General features: G+C 41.0%; 1 protein-coding gene across 1 annotated transcript; it reads right to left on the reverse strand.

The window, feature by feature from the left end:
* Positions 1-1,300: 1,300 nt before the first annotated feature.
* adam28 (ADAM metallopeptidase domain 28) lies at positions 1,301-15,566 on the reverse strand (the record flags this gene model as incomplete). Its single annotated transcript, XM_080852446.1, has 22 exons — positions 1,301-1,330; positions 1,931-2,020; positions 2,111-2,195; positions 2,335-2,443; positions 4,066-4,156; positions 4,476-4,556; positions 4,979-5,135; positions 5,238-5,343; positions 5,436-5,631; positions 6,146-6,235; positions 7,534-7,711; positions 7,838-7,968; positions 8,226-8,307; positions 8,616-8,785; positions 9,042-9,113; positions 9,224-9,286; positions 9,370-9,553; positions 9,664-9,740; positions 9,832-9,910; positions 11,493-11,569; positions 11,913-12,001; positions 15,506-15,566. The coding sequence occupies 22 exons, from the start codon at positions 15,564-15,566 to the stop codon at positions 1,301-1,303; spliced, it is 2,298 nt and encodes a 765-aa protein (XP_080708572.1).
* Positions 15,567-16,905: the final 1,339 nt, after the last annotated feature.

The following is a 16,905-nucleotide window of genomic DNA, read 5'->3' on the forward strand; positions in this document are numbered from 1 at the left end:
ATGTGCAAATGGGGTCACGTATTTGCATCTTTATTTTACTTTGTTTCTCTGTTCTTTTTTTTTTTTGTAAGTGTGTTCATATTAAAGGGTCTACAGAACATGAGAATGCAGTGGTTGCTTTATCAGTCTTACTTTTTTTTCCCTCGCGCCAAGAGTGTGAGCAGACAAACAACAGTGTGAGTGGTAGCGTTTGGTGAGGTGTAAAGCCCGGCTAGGGCAGAGTCACTGACCAAGGTCAGGTTCTTAACATATCTCACAGAATGTACAGAAATATACTTTATTACTAAGAGTCTTTTAATAGGTGTGTTAAAAATGAAAAAGGGGTCGATCCTTATGTCGAGTACCTGTATTGCGAGGCAACTGTTAAATCTTGATTTTATGTAGGTGTAAATTGAGAAATAAAAATGGAATACGGAAGTCTTTACATGCTGCTGCTTTTGTCTCTTTCTGTGCCATGAGTAGTCTCTGTTCTAGGACTAGTTTCTTTGCTATAAGTAGTCTCTGGTTAACAATATTTTGGCCATGATGGGTTTGGGTGGAATGTGGAATGTCCCTGTATGTAACTGATAGACAGCTCAGCCTGTGGTTGGTAACTTTTTTTAGGGAAATTGATTTTAGGCAAAAGCTCTTATTCAACAAGAATGTGTGTAATAGGGCCTGAATGCAGACCATATCTTTATTATAAGAAAAAATGACTGTGGACCTAACTGAAAGGTTGGCTATTAAGGAGAATAGAGGAAGTATTTTAATGTGTTTTATTAATATTTTTTATATTTTATAATTCATCTATATACAACATTACATAGCAATGAAATGGTAACAGCTGGTAAGTCTACAATATGTTTTGAAAGTGTGTAGTATTTAAGAATGACAAATGTATAGATAACTTTACTGAGGAAATGTGAAATCTCTGTACAATTAAAAAGTATATGAAATATTCCTTTAAAATCTTATCAGTCTGCAAATTCAAGTAACCATTTAAAGGAAAATACCTGCTATACTGAGGTTCAATTTGGCATTTCAACCCATTCACACACACATACAGACATGCACACTCAAACATGACAATGAAAACAGTTTATATACATATGGCTGTAGAAAAACTATGCCTCACTATTATCGAGTGGACATTGAACATTGCACTTGCTGGCTCTTCACAAACCATCACTACTTGTGTATAGTGCACAGATTGGCATTAACCAAACCTTTCAGGTTAGACACAAGTTGTAAATTCAGTGTGTTGTAGGTGTCAATGAACTCCTCTTCACCTGCATTTATCTATTGGTACCGTAGATCGAACTCATACTCGAGGAGGCGGGGGCCGCAGGGCCTGTCAGAGGAGGAAATTGTGTTGCCATTATGGAGGTTGTGACAAATAATGCTCTGTAACAGCATTAATATGATCCATTATTACCTTATATAGGCCAATCAAGTTCTGACCGATGTACACTGTACCTTTTGTAAATACATTCATTTTTCACATGCATTTATTCCAATGCCTTTATTCCAAGGCCTTGACTCAGTGCTCAAAGAAAAACATGATTAAAAGTAACGCCCAAGACTAGGCTGAAATCAACAGTAGAGCACATGATGATGTCTTGTCCAGCCAACGAACAGCATTAATACGACCCATGTTTACATTATATAGGCCAATCAAGTTCTGACCGATGTACATTGTACCTTTTGTAAATACATTCATTTTTCATATGCCTTTATTCCAATGCCTTTATTCCGAAGGCCTTGACTCAGTGCTCTACCTTTCTATCAAAGTTTCCTAGTATCTGTCAGGGTACTTTACAAGAGTTGACAAGTTGGAGGTCTAAGATATCTAAGGAATTCTCTGTAAATCAAAGTAAAGACATAGGGCAAACATTGTAATCAATGGTAAGCGGTTCTGTTTTGTTTTTTAGACAAAGGTTTTTTTAGTTACCTGCCGTGCAGCCATGAAGCTAGTCTGCAGAGGTCTGCCTCGCCCACCGGCAGAGGGAGGCGGTGGTGGTGGAGCTCTAGGCCGTTGTGTCTGACAAACAAACACAGTCAAGACTCTCAGTTTGAACTCATACATAACGGTTAAACAGTGATTATTGCTACAGGGATTGGGGCTCCTTACTGTTTCTGGGTTTTGCCTGTGTGTCTTCAGTTGCTGACGGCCAAAGACAGGATTACTCACAGGCTGACTTTTCTGGGTTGGGAGCCTGGTGGAGTGATGATAGGAGATAGCAAAGTTAATAACGGCAAACATAGCTTTTTGTGACTGTTAGTGAGTGTGTGTGTTGCGCTTGAGTGTATGTACTGCGTGTATGTGTGTGTAAATTGTGGTCTGATTCCTCTCACCCAGTCATACGTGAAGTGCTCTGTCTGCGCTTCAGCAGAAAAACGCTGGCCCCAATCACAACAATCAGACCCAAAAGGGAGAGAGTTACTGCGATGGCTATCACACTCCCTGGAAAAAGTAAGAGACAACAAGCTCTTGAGTTGTTAGCTTTGGAGACATCCTACAACATTACATATACAGTGGGGAAAATAAGTATTTGAACCCCTGCCGACTTTGCAAGTTTGGCTACTTGCAAAGAAATGTGTGATGTAGAATTGTAATGGTAGGTCTATTTTAACAGTGAGAAACAGAATATCAACAAAAAAATCCAGAAAACTGCATTTTATAAGATTTATGACTTTATTTGCATTTGATGCAAAAAATAAGTATTTGAACCCCCAAGCAAACAGCAAGAATTCTGGCTCCCAATGGCCAGTTACGTGCCCAAAAAGCACACAGATTAGTCCTCATTAGGTCTAACAAGGTGTACCTGATCTCAACTGGTGACCTGTATAAAAGAAACCTGTCCAAAGAATCATACTTCACACCTTCAACCTCACCACCATGGGCAAGACCAAAGAGCTGTCCAAGGACGTCAGAGATAAGATTGTAGACCTGCACAAGGCTGGAATGGGCTACAAAACCACCGGCAAGCAGCTTGGTGAGAAGCAGATAACTATTGGTGTGATTATTCATAAATGGAAGCAACACCAAACAACTGTCACCCGCTCTAGGTCTGGGGCTCCATGCAAGATATCCCCTTGCGCGGAATCAGTGACCATTCGAAAGGTGCAGAATAACCCCAGAACTGCACAGGGGGAGCTTGTGAATGATCTCAAGGCAGCTGGGACCAGAGTCACCAAGAAAACCATTGGCAACACACCACGCCGTAATTTTTTGAAGTACTGCAGCACTTGCAAGGTCCCCCTGCTCAAGGAAGCGCATGCACAGGGCCATCTGAAGTTTACCATTGCACACTTGAATTATTCTAGGGAGGATTGGGAAACAGAATGTGGTCAGATGATACCAAAATCAAGCTTTTTGGCATCAACTCGACTTGCCGTGTTTGACGGGGGGGGGATGCTGAATATGACCCCAAGAGTACATCATACCCACCATCAAGCATGGAGGTGGAAACATTATGCTTTGGGGCTGTTTCTCTGCCAAGGGTACAGGACGCCTCCACCACATCAAGGGGACTATGGATGGGGCCATGTAACGTGGAATATTGGGCTTGAACCTCATTCCCTCATTCCCTCCCATTGAAAACACAACCTTAAAGATTTGAGAGGATCTGGAAAGAGGAGTGGACCAAAATCCCTCCTGAGATGTTTGTAAACCTGGTGACCAACTACAAGAAACGTCTGACGTCTGTGCTTGCCAATAAGGGTTATTCCACCAAGTACTAAGTCCTTTTTGTCAGTCAGTTTTGGGGGTTCAAATACTTATTTTTTTGCATCAAATGCAAATAAAGTCATAAATGTTATAAAATGCATTTTCTGGATTTTTTTGTTGATATTCTGTTTCTCACTGTTAATATACACCTACCATTACAATTATAGATCACACATTTCTTTGCAAGTGGCCAAACTTGTGAAATCGCAAGGGGTTCAAATACTTATTTTCCCCACTGTAGAATACCATCCTGGAACAGATTTGTGGTATGGACTTTACAGTGAGTACCACGGGACTAGGAAAGGTGCCCATTTTGTGTTTCCCGTTACAGTGCGATTTACATAACCAGCATTTACCATTGGAGAGCTGCCAGCTTGGATCCTGTGTGTCACAGTGTGGTTGAAGCCATCCAGGCTCACACTGACACTCAGATCTGTGATTACACACCTGGAGGAGAACACAGTGTGTAAACAAACAGTCATGTTGGAGTGGGACGAATAATGCAGTAATGCAATTAAATAATAATTTGCAGTATAAAACAAGTTCAGTGGAAATCAAAAGGAAGACATGGTTGTGGCAGCTGAATATGATGCACGCCTATATCGGATATGGTATAATGTCTGTACTGTAATCATTCATTTGGTTATTACTATTAGCACAATCAAAAGCAGGCAGCATTCCTGCATAGTAATGGCTCTTGTGAAAACAAGATTTCATATGTTATCAGTATGAGTAAATAATAAAGATTTTGGTAATTGGTTCTTACCCCACGTCCTTGGCACTTGGCTGAGCAGTTGGTTGCTCTGTAGGCTGTTTCAAGGTCCACACACTCATTCTGACTACACACCTGTGAAAAAATACACACAACAGAGGTGAGACAGGATATCAGCACGAACACACTTCCCTCTTTTTGAAGTCCCTACACAGGTCCCGAAGAGGATACTAAGACAGAACTAAAATACAGCTGAGCTGGACAGCTCCCTTAACATATGTATTTACTGTAAAAGGTAGATGCTGTATTCATTATTAGTTGAGAATTACAAAAAAAAAAAAAAGTTTAAAATGAGTATTTATCTGTATTTTCCTCAATCAAACCCAAAAATATTTATCTATTTGTTTGCATCTTGCCTGCTTTTGTCTGATCACAACAAAACATAGACACATGAAAAATGTTTTCCCCCAAATCAACATAAATCGACTGCATAGAAATACTGAGGACCTTTGTCATAGGCCATGCCTTTAGAAGCAAATATACCCTTTTTGCCTCACCATTCCCTCTCCACACTTAGTGCCTGTATCCACCTGTCCATGGTCATTTTCATAGTCCCCGTAGAATGTGGCTTTACAGCCATTGAATTCCACCAGGCGACCGTAATTAGGACTCGCATTACCGTTTTCACAGTAAAGCTTTCCGCACATCACATCCCTGTAACAGTCATGAAGGTTTCATTTTCAGGCAGGTTATGGACAAACGAGAGCATGGCATTAGATATTTAGGAATGAAAAGATGATCTTTAGAAGGACTTACGGTCTCTGGCATGGCAGATACTGATCTGAGCTTGGTCTCTTGCAGAAACCATAGTATATGCCCCGGGTGTTCTGGTCATAGCAGTATTGGCGAGCCACTTTTGCAGCTAAACAAAAGATCATCCACAGTCAATTCACATTTTTTTTCAGAAAAAAAATAGCAGAGGACAAATCAGCACCAGATGGATGTTTCACTCACTTGCTCCCCACATTCGGACACACTGGTCCTCCTTCTGTGGACACTGGCCGTTGTAGCAGTAGCTTTTCCCATTTTGACATGGGAGGCCGTTAACTACAAAGACATCCTCTGGACACTCGGGAGATTTCCCGGTGCAGTACTCTGCCAGATCACAGTCATCGCGCTTGGTTCTGCACTCTCTGGCGGGGGACATGATCTGAGAAAGAGGTGTTTGAAAAGAAAATTAAAGACACTGATAAAACATCAAATAAGTGTTTGAGGTAATAGGTAAGTGATCAGTACAGATTTGTCTATGTATTTTTGAACAGATGTCCACTAGAGGGCTATCAAACATGAGAAAATGCGGTGTCCATTGGGTCAGATGCTGATAACATGACACTGTTGCTTTTTGACTAGGACTGAAAGATTGGCATTGCTTGTATTTCCTTCTATCATAGATTATCTCTTGAAACATACATGTCCACTGCTAGCTAGTGTAGTCCTAGTGTACTGAGACCCACCACAAAAACACAATGCACTTTGGATAAGAGTAAAGAGTAAGTGCCATTGATACCCACTGAGAATACAGAGTAAAGTAGGCACATTTACTGTGCAGGAGATATGAGCTAAAAAAAACTTGTCACACTGACTCACACATGTACCAGGAAAGGAAACATAAAAATGTAACATAATACTACATTTGTTATCAAACCCTCAGTGTGGTTTCTTACCTTGCAGTTCTCACAGCACTCTCCTGCAGCACACTGAGCCCCATCGACAAGTCTACACGTGGTGGCGTTGCAACATGGGTTGTTGCATTCCTACGCAAAACAAATGAGAAGAAAACAGCTGGTATGTTGACATAGAGCATGTCTGAACACAATCATTTCCCATGTTTTTTTTAGGAAACAATCACATTCTCATATGAAGTTGTCTCAGCTGGCCATGGTCTCTGTATTTCAAGTAAGTATAAGTAATGTATGTTAAGTAACTAAAGTGTTTTAGTCATACACAGGAAAAAATGTTAAATTCCTTGTGCTGTTGATTGGGGATTTCAGACAGTGATCAAACCTCTCACCTGCCAATACAACTGATATATCTTAAGCATTACTGAGAGAACTCCTCACAACAACCATGACAATGACCAAATGCCATTCCAATCAGGTTCATCCGCTAAATTTAGCCCCATTTGCTTGTGGCTCTAAGTACGCCCTCTTCTGCCACACTAATCCCTGGTAGATTAAGGTGGCTCCAAGTATGGCCTTTTCAGATATACCCATACCCGCTGATGCAGGCTCAAGGAAAATCCAGAAAAACTTGCAAAGTGTGTCAAAGTATGCCAGCAGGCCGACATACAGATCATCTTGCAACAACAGGCTTGTTTATGTAATACAGGTTAATTCACATGTAATCTGAAACCACTGCCTTGCTTTTTCAGCACCTTCAGACAACTCCTTTAAAGCAGACCTGTTATGCTTTCCCAGTTGTTCCAATTCCTTTATTTGTTGTGTATATATATAAAGCTTTATGTACATGTAAACGGTCTGCAAAGTTGGAATTCCAACCTCGTAACACAGTCCTTAGTGCATTATTGATTTTTGAAGTATGCAAATCTATTCTTGTAGACCACCCAAATATTATGAACATTGAAAATTAGCATAAGAGGTCCTCTTTAAAACAGAAGTGAAGAAGCCTTTAATGTCTATCTCCACTGGTCTTGTGTATACTTGACAACCTCATTCCCTGGTGTGTACTTCCTTTAAAATGCTTCCTCAATTGCATTTTCAAATGGAATTGTTAACTCAGTAAAGTAAAGTAAAGTAATGCTTCATATACAGTTTTAGTTTATGTGTCTGCTGTTAGAATTTATTCTTTTCTTGTTTAGTTAGCCCTCAGCAGTGATTTTTGTCTGCTTGGAACTTGCGATAAAGCTACCAAACTTGTTTGAGCTTGTCAAAGTTATTTCTCACAGAAGAGGGAAAGGATTTTTCACTTCAGTTCGAACCTCCAATCAGTGTCATAACATGTCAAACAGTAAATAATGAAATAAGGGAACACAATTCGATTTTCCTCTTTCTCCACTCTCTATGGGTGATCTTTAAAGCACAGATTTTCTTACCTCCGGTGTGCCACAGTCACACTGCTCTCCTTGCTCCAGAAAACCATTTTGGCAAACCGGTGGGGCCACAAGCACCATGTAGTCTGGCTTGTTCAGCACACACTCCGGGTTGCGGTTGTTCAGAAAATCCCCATAGCCGTTGCTGCTGCAGCTGCTAAATTTCCTCGGGATGTTGTAGCTACAAGGACATTAAAAGTTACTGTCCATGCACAAGCTACATCCACAAATCTTTCAAAGATGCTTGGCGCTAATATTTGAGTATGGTTTAGGGTGTTTATCGTTATGGGTATAATGCCATATTCACCTTAGGGCTGCTGCCATTATGCAGCTGTTGTCTGGACAGACACAGGAACTTGTGTCATGGCTCATACCCAAGTTGTGGCCCATTTCGTGTGATAATGTAGCTGCTACTGCAATAGACCTGTCGTTATGATCCTTTGAGAGATAAGAAGAACAAGAAAGAAGAAGAAGACAAAAGAGAGTTAATAGACTGGAAAGCTTCTCCTTTTTTGAGTTTTACTTCTCAGTTTTAAGGGGATCTGTTTGATACTGTCATCTGAACAAACCAACATGTTGAAGAAAACAGTCCTCCATATTTAGCTCTTTTTTCTTGATTCATTTCTACTCTGTCTATCCCCTGTACTCTCTAGGAATATAGGACATTCTACTGAAAGTTTGTATCTATTATATACCTGGACAACCCCAGTAGAGTGTTCCGAGCACAACGTTCCAATGAATGCCAGTCCCACTGTCGATCCATCAAAGTCAATACCTCTGGAGAAAGGAATGTCATAACAAACACACATGGTTAATCATTATCTCTGCTTACCTATCTCACGCTCAGCTCCTCAGAATCATTAAGGCATCAGCCAGGCTGTTGTGAAGCTTACGTAATCAAGTGGGCATTATCATGGCATGCATTATCATCATCAGACAGGGTGTCATGAAGCTTACGTAATCAAGTGGGCATTATCATGGCATGCATTATCATCATCAGACAGGGTGTCATGAAGCTTACGTAATCAAGTGGGCATTATCATGGCATGCATTATCATCATCAGACAGGGTGTCATGAAGCTTACGTAATCAAGTGGGCATTATCATGGCGCTTTCTCTTCCTCAGATCAGAGTTCCTCCACTTGGTGAAACTGTCCAAGGTGGCCCCTGCCGGCGAGGTCACTGATATCTTGTCACTGTCAGTCCAAATCTCCAAGCCAGTCAGAGCAATGAAGGTGTTAAGAGGTTTATACACCTGTGTAAGAGATAAAAAGAACTATAAAAAAGGATAATGATTGATGGATAATGGATAATGACGGATGATATGAAGTCAGAGAAAAAATGAGTGACTGAATTGGTAACTAAATGAATAAGAGAATAAAATGGATGAAATTAACAAATTTCCCTACAGGTATAATGTCTCAAAAGGATGTCATGGGACATTTTGAAGGGATGTTAACTGTAATCTTGACAGCATGCTCATTAGTTATTGTGGCTAATCTGGCACTCACCGCATTAACAAAGTTGATGATCTCAAATATCCTCTTCCTCACTGCTGAAAAGTCTTTTTTCATGCGAATATACTTTAAGAGGAAAACAAGTAGTTAGTCATACCACTGAGTATGTTGCGCCTTATGGTGCTGAACCCTGTAGGAAAAAGTTTTGGAAAGTGCACCTAGTTTGCGCCTCTCACCTCTCTGTTGTCTGCTACAAGATAGAGTTCAATGTATTTTTGCTGCTGGAGTAAAGATGGCCCCTACAAAACAGACAGAGTCAGTGTGTGAAAAACGGCCTCTGAATTAGTTTTCATAAGTGATTACAGCATTGAAAGTGCCTCACAGCTGCTCGTGATCGGGATCTACTGGTCCTCAAGGGATATTCAGGGTCCCAGCTGGTATTGGTGACTCCACACGTCATTGGTTTGTCGTGAACGTCCTCAAACTTTAGAACTGCATGGTCTCCATCTTTGTCCTCCGACATGGGCTCAATCAAGAACCTCTGTTCTGCTGTCCTGACATATCCCCTATGGAAGCAACAGCCATTGCAGTAAGGAAACAACCGTTTCTTGAAAAATCCCCAATATGATATGGGATACTCAGAGCTAGGCTAATAGTTAACACTGCTCAGACATACCTGAGGCCATCACAGGTGCTAAGGCTAACCATGGATTCACTGTCATTGACAACACTTCCTCGATAGTAGCAGTGGTCCTGTTAGGGAAGGGACAGAGGAAACAAAGTCTGAATACTTTCTTTAGAAAACATGCACCCAGTCAATCATTCAGTGGCCATTTGTATTTACCAGGTCCTCAGGAGAGTAGGTGACTGGTGTACCATCTTCACTGTAGTAAGTCTCACTGTATTCCTTTGTCAGAATATCTCTGCAGACCAGAGGGAAATGATCAGCATTAATCAAAACCTCCTTGTGAAAAAGTTCCCCTGCACCTGTGGACGGGTCCAATTGGGACTGATTGGGCCAAATTAGCCAAATTAGGAGGTCCTTATTAAAAGGTGCACCTCATTGTTGAGGGTAAGACAGACTGTACAGGCTGCAAGAAAGCTGAGGCAGGTACATAGACAAAACCAGTGGAGAGTACAAAGTTGTACCTTGCCTATTTTAAAGCTTTAGTCTGTTCAGTGTATGTGTCCATTTTTTGGGGTTGTGATTACGCTGGTTTTTGTTTTGTATCAATGTGTTTCGGGTTCAAGTCCCTTGTTTTGTATCTATGTTTTTTGGGTTTGAGTCCCTGTTGTTTTGTAAATAAATAAATAGCTATTTTTATAAGCCACTGTCTCCTGCGCTGAGTGTGTTCCTGCCTGCCTGCAACCACGTTCCAGAAGCCTACATCACACATCGTGAGATGGCCGGCTCGGACCATTCTCACACTCCTTTAAAGAGGAAGTTTCACAGAAACTAATAACAGTATCAGCCAGTACTTCTAAAGAAAGATGTTGCACAACCTGCTCAACATGATAACATATAAAACCTACTACTCAGACAACAGAGTGTCCAGTCGGAGGCATCTTCAGCTCCGCTGCAATGGGGACCTTTACAAGAGGTCACTGCAATAGTCATCTACAATGATTCCTGTCTGTTCCAGGAAATGAGACTCCTCCTCTGAGTGGCAATGCACAATGCGCATTTTACATTTAATTTGCAGATTAATAGCAGTATCTTGCCTTAAAGTTACATTTTTGTATTACATTTTTTTTCAACTAGTATACTAGTTTTATATAGATTGATAGATGGATAGATATATATCATTGAGTGTGTTTTTGTAAGTTATGTGTTGAATTAAGAATTCATAGAATTAAGAATGAATTCTGCTCCCACCTACTTAAATGCTCTTGTAAGGGTAAATGTTACCCCCAAGGATGCTGCGCTCGTCTAAAAAGCGTCGTTTAGCACTACTATCTGTGCAAGTACGGCAATCTAAACTATTCTCATTCGTAGTTCCACGTTGGTGGAAGGAGCTGCCTAGCACTACCAGAACAGGGGCGTCCCTCTCTACCTTTTAGAAGCTCTTGAAGACCTATCTCTTCAGAAAGCACCTGCTTTCCTAACTTGCACTTCCTCTCTCTTCCTCTTCCTTTTTCTACCTCTCCTTATCATTCCTGTAATGCTATCTCCTCTAACTAGTACTTAACTCGTACTTACAGTAGTTACATTTCTGCACTTTTTATATCTGTTAGTGTTTATTGTTACACTAGGTCTTTATTGCTCGTGTATGTCACTTTGGATTAAAGCGTCTGCTAAATGACTAAATGTAAATGTAAATATCATAGCAATTGCTGCTGCAACACTGACATTTAACTTTGGGGATGTTTGAAAGTGGGCAGGCCCAAAGTCACCCACAAGATGTGGGTTTTGTAAACTAAACTAAAGGAAGTTCACATGACATTTCAGAATTATTCAGACTGTTCCGGGAATCACAAATGGAAGAATTGCGCAATCAAACTCACTGATTCCGCTCCAGGTTCAGCTCGATGTCTCTTCCTCGTATCGTCATCCCATACTTCAGGACCTCAGGCCTAGAGGACTGAACATTCACCACACACATCGCATTATGCAATTATTCTACTGACAAACCCACATTAGCCTTTGGCATCAAAAAACCTACATTAATGAGCTGGAGTACTTTCACCATGCAATCATCTCAGATGTTGCAATAATCTGGAGGGTATTGATCATTGGCAAAGACGTGCCAGACCATTTGAGCAGGGGTGCTCATACCTGTGCTCACAATCCTAGTGTACTGAACCATGTGAAGGACTCAGTGCACTGACTAAGAGTTAAGTGTTTGATTATTTTTGACAGGTGCAACAGTCTTAGTTTATTATCATGGTCGATACCAGACACGGTTGCAGTAGATGGTGACTCACTTCCACGTCTCTCTTGTTCAGACTGTGAATTCTGATTGGCCGGACCACGTCATACACCTTCACGCCATCAAGCTCAGGACGGTGGCAAACTGTGAAATGAGAGCAGACATGCTGGCGTCAATGGGGGGGGTCATTGCACGACCTATCTGCACATACAACTTTTATTAACCATTAATGCTGTAAATGAATGTTGCTTCCTTGTGTCCCTCCCTGTCTTTGGAATTGTTCTTACTTTAAAGGCCATACACTGGAAATCTCATTAACTTCCAACCCTTTTCAGATCAGTCGGTCTGTAAATAATCCATGGACTATTAAAGTTCGGGCCCCAGATTTAAGGAGCGCGCTTTAGAGACACAGGAGAATATTTAAGGGGTAAACAGAGGCCATTTCCATGTCTAATGTGTATCCCTGCTTTGCAGCACACATGCTGATGTATGTGCCGACTGTTGTGGAGAATTCTAAGAGTTCTCAAGAAACTTCTCAAGGCAAATAGGTATGAATATACTGAACAGTTTAATTCAGAGGAGATAACAACTGCTGAGCTGGTCCATGGAGCATCTCAAAGACTCTAAGCATATTGCAAGAGCCATCAAGTAGAAAACCTAACCAACAAGTCCACGTGCCCACTTTTATATCGATCAAATCACCCTTTGCTCTGGTTTCATTCGCGTCTTATTTGCGTCATTGGACTCATCCGCACCGAGATGGAAAACAACAGGTACCTTATTTGCGTCATTGGACTCGACCACACCGAGATGGAGAGCAATGGGTTTAACTATCTTAACAATGTTACATATTAAACAGTTTGCTTTGTCTACGTCAACAGAATAAACCACCTCGAGATACATGGTGCAGTCTCCTGTGATACCAGGTGTCTCATGGGTTTTCAGACATGGGTTCTTGACATTGTCTGCCTTGTGGCTTTTTGCAGAGGCGTCTGTCACTTTGCCCCGACCCCCCTTTGTCCCTAACGCGCCTAGGTAGTCTTTGCAGAGGCGGCATGTTTGCCACGTGATTTATCATAACTGCTATATGCGCACTTGGGTTTATAAGAAAAGGCCTGTCTGCCATATGATTTATCCGAGAAAGGGCCCTTCTGCCTTATTGCAGTCTTCTCATCTAATTGCTACCTCTATTTGTTGAGATGTCCATGTTCCAGTACCAGCAATACACACATTATTCAATAAAACAGTCATAAGTAGATACAAATACGACAAGACCTATGCTTTCCACATGTGTTTAGCATCTCCAGTGTTAAAAGGCTACCAACGGGCAATGCACATGTATAAAGTCTGTATAAAAAATCTGTGACGCCTAAAAAGTTTGAGCAGCAAGAGACTCTCTGTAGAATAAATTGATTCAGATTCTCTGTCAATGTAAGTGGAAGGGTGTGGCATGAACCAAATACATAACACCTGACAGAAGACTATACTAACTAAGCACTGGAAGGGTTTTGCAGGTGTCAACAGGAAAAGCTAGCAGATTCACTAAACATACTCTAACCACCATATTGTCCATTTTGCGTCTTTCTGAGCTGAAATTACTATGCGTTATGTCTATGCCGTGCCTCCCTCTTCCATGAGCTTTTGCAGTCCGTTCCAATCACTTAAAAAAAAAAAATGTATTTCAACATTTGGAGTGACTCTCTTCAGCTACGCCATGCCATGTTGGACAGTTTTCAAACCACAATGAATGAAATGAACAATGGCTGGCAGCAGGAGGCCAAACTAATCATGTTCCCCGTAAATATGCCCTTCGGTGAAAATCATTTCAATCTTGAAATCTATCTGTGGGACAGGTATGTGCATTGTGCAGTTGGGTTCAACCCCTTACAGAAGGTCCAGGTCTCCACCTCTTTTCATTTACCTGTTGCAACATGCTTTGACTAGACCAATTTCAGTACAACATCAGAACAATGAGGTAGGGGTCCATCAGATCCATATCTATACTGACCACTGGAGCTTCCTTATGGCACTCTGCACCTGAGGTCTAAAAGGACCACCACCTACAAGGCACCTGATGTGCATGCTTTGAAGCAGTTTGATTAGCAAATATGTTATCCTTGTTTTAGTTTTATTTATATCATTTTTACTCAGAATGACTCAACATATGGACATTTTGTGATTTGCTGTGTGGTTCTTCAGCCACAGTCTGTGAGGAAAGCACAGTTGCCCCATAAGGGATTAGACTTGTTTTGCATTACTAAAAAAGGATTTCTGTCCGATTATGACAGAGCTGAATGTCCGTGGTTAGTCAGAAGATTTTCTCTGGGTGCACTGACGCACATCCCCTCTCTGTTACATTTCATGTGACTCTCCACAGGTAAGCTATGGGATGAGGCATTCTTATGGTGATAGAATCCACCATTATTGCTTCATCTGGTTAAAGATTGCTGTAGAAATTGTTGTGACATCGGCAACAGGTCAACATCAACACTATGCTAAATTAAAAAAACTAAATCCTCCAACGGAAGCTACACCATGTCACAGGCTGCTCAGCTGTGTACACTCCAAATGAAATACTCAACGGAAAGATATGTTGTACTGGATAAGCTAACAACTAATAATGTATGAACAGAACAACAATGGAATAATATATTGACAACACTATCACAGTAACAAGATTATCACTATAATTCTTCTGGTGTCATGTTCTACTTTGACAGTTAAAAAACAAATGTTGCCTGCTGACCTCCAACAAGCCCTAATAATACTTATACGTAGCAGTGAAGTACATCTGCCAACAAAACAAGAGATAACACTTTTACTTAAAATTCCCTTGCTATTTTTTTGTCTGTGATTTCCTGAAACGGGACGGTAATGTTAGACCAGATTTTTGTTATGTTGATCATATGTGTGTCATCGTAGACAATTATGACAAAGCAGAATGTTTGCAGTCAGCAACATGACTATAGTCAGGTGACACACACACCTATGTTTCATGCGATACTATGGGGAGTGTGAATATTTTGGTGCAAAGTCCACCTTCATTCATATAATCTCTAAAGATGATCACAATAGAAATAAAGTAAACATTAACAAAATGTTCAATTCAAACTTCAAAATGCCAAAATACTATGATTATGCCATACTTAATTATTAAGGGGATACTACTTTTAGGGTATCTGCTCTATGTGTACACTCTAAGTTATATATCAAGACAGAAAGTTATGTTAAGTTAAGTAGGGGATAATCTTTAACTAGTATTTTGTGAAACACAGCAACATTTGTGAAGCACAGCAACATTTCTTTTTTTTAGTTTGTCATTTTCAGAATATCAATAATTTTTCAAAATGTTCTATAGTCTCATAGTCTTTTATAGAGCACTGACAGTTGAGAAAATGATACCAATCTCAAGGTATCCCTATTTATGTAAAAACAAGAAGCAGAAAAACCGATGCAACAGCTTATCACAAACATTTATCTTACTTTCATTGCAGGCCCGCTAGCAGACAAGAGTGTCTGTTTAAGTGGAAAAGTAACGCTCCTCCTGTCAGTTTAAGTGTTAAATGTACAGCCGTGTGGGAACATGGCAGTCTGGAGTTGAGTTTTGCAGTCATTGTGATGTAGAGGTGAGCGTATCCAATGACTTACCTGAGGGATCAAGTGAAGCAGCCAGTGCAAAGATCCAAAACAGGAGAGGTTTTCTTGTCATTGTCAGCCGGCAGTCAAGCTACTGAAACTGGAGAGATAGTCCCAGGCATTTATGGTCTACCTGCATGCTTGTGTGTGTGTGTGTGGGTGTGTGCTTGTGTGTGTGCTGTTCATAGGCCACACCTTTCAAGAGGTCCTGCCTGACACGCTCGCTTCCTGGTTGCCGCTGCACAGCCTATACACCCTGGTCTGCATGTACAGGCCACACGGAGAGGGAAAGAATGCAAGAGACACACTGACCACTGAGCTGACCGCTGGATATGGGGAACTTCTGTAAATGCAGACCCTTTCCTGTTACATAGAGTATTACATCACATTGTCACAAGTCACAACGAGTCACAACTTTGTGAAGTAATTTGACTGGCAGATGTAATTTCCTGGACTACAGAAACACACGTACACATGCTATGTCTGTTGCCACTTTGAGCAAGACAAAAATAATCACATTTTGACAAGCTATGTTAGAGGATTCTTTTAAATGGTATGAATAATTATAGATTACTAATTAGTAATAATTATCCTTTCAGCAAACCAAACTGAAAATGTATTTTACTTCACATTTATAACATAATATTTTGTTTACTCTGACAGTAATTATATTTTCATCATCTTACCACCAAACTGCTTGATTGTGTCCTTCACTTCTTTTCAGATACACTTGTGTGAAGAAATCCCAAAGTCAGCAATTGAGTTCTTCACAGTGGACAAAACGCTAGTTGTTCATCCATCAGTATTATTGGTCCATCAAAAAATAGAAAAGTCGAGGTGACGATGAAGTCACTTCCTCTCCTTCACTTCATCTGACCCAGCACCGTCACATCGGCCAACCCATCCATGCACCACACTACGAGACACAAAAATGACACTATCAAAAATTCACTATCAAAGCCAGAAGCAGCTTCCCACTCCCGGATCTCCCTCTTTTTTCCTTCCTTATACTGCGCTCTAATGGGCTCCCACTGTGTGCATTCTTGGCCCCTGTCCCAAACCCTAAAGTCCTATGTCAAAGAACAACAAGGGCAGTTATTGGGCCGCCGTCTCCTGAATCATCAAACACTGGCATTGTGCTGCACAGCGCAGATCCAGAAAGCGTTCTGTGTTTGTCCTTGGCATTTTCTGTCCTGGTTTGGCCTTCATTCTCCGCTCTATCCTTCCCTGACCCACATCATACAATGTCTCAGTCTCCTCTGTAACAGGGGCTGATGAGTTGATCAGTGCACTGTGACTAACCATGCAAGAAACATGAAATTGCTTCGTAAGGTATTGCTATTTTGGGAATGTTGTGGGTAATGTGCTCTAGTGCGTCTCCCATGTGCATGAAATGATTCATGTGAAAATGG

This window comes from Sprattus sprattus (assembly GCF_963457725.1).
Source record: "Sprattus sprattus genome assembly, chromosome: 15".
Classification (NCBI taxonomy): Eukaryota; Metazoa; Chordata; class Actinopteri; order Clupeiformes; family Clupeidae; genus Sprattus; species Sprattus sprattus.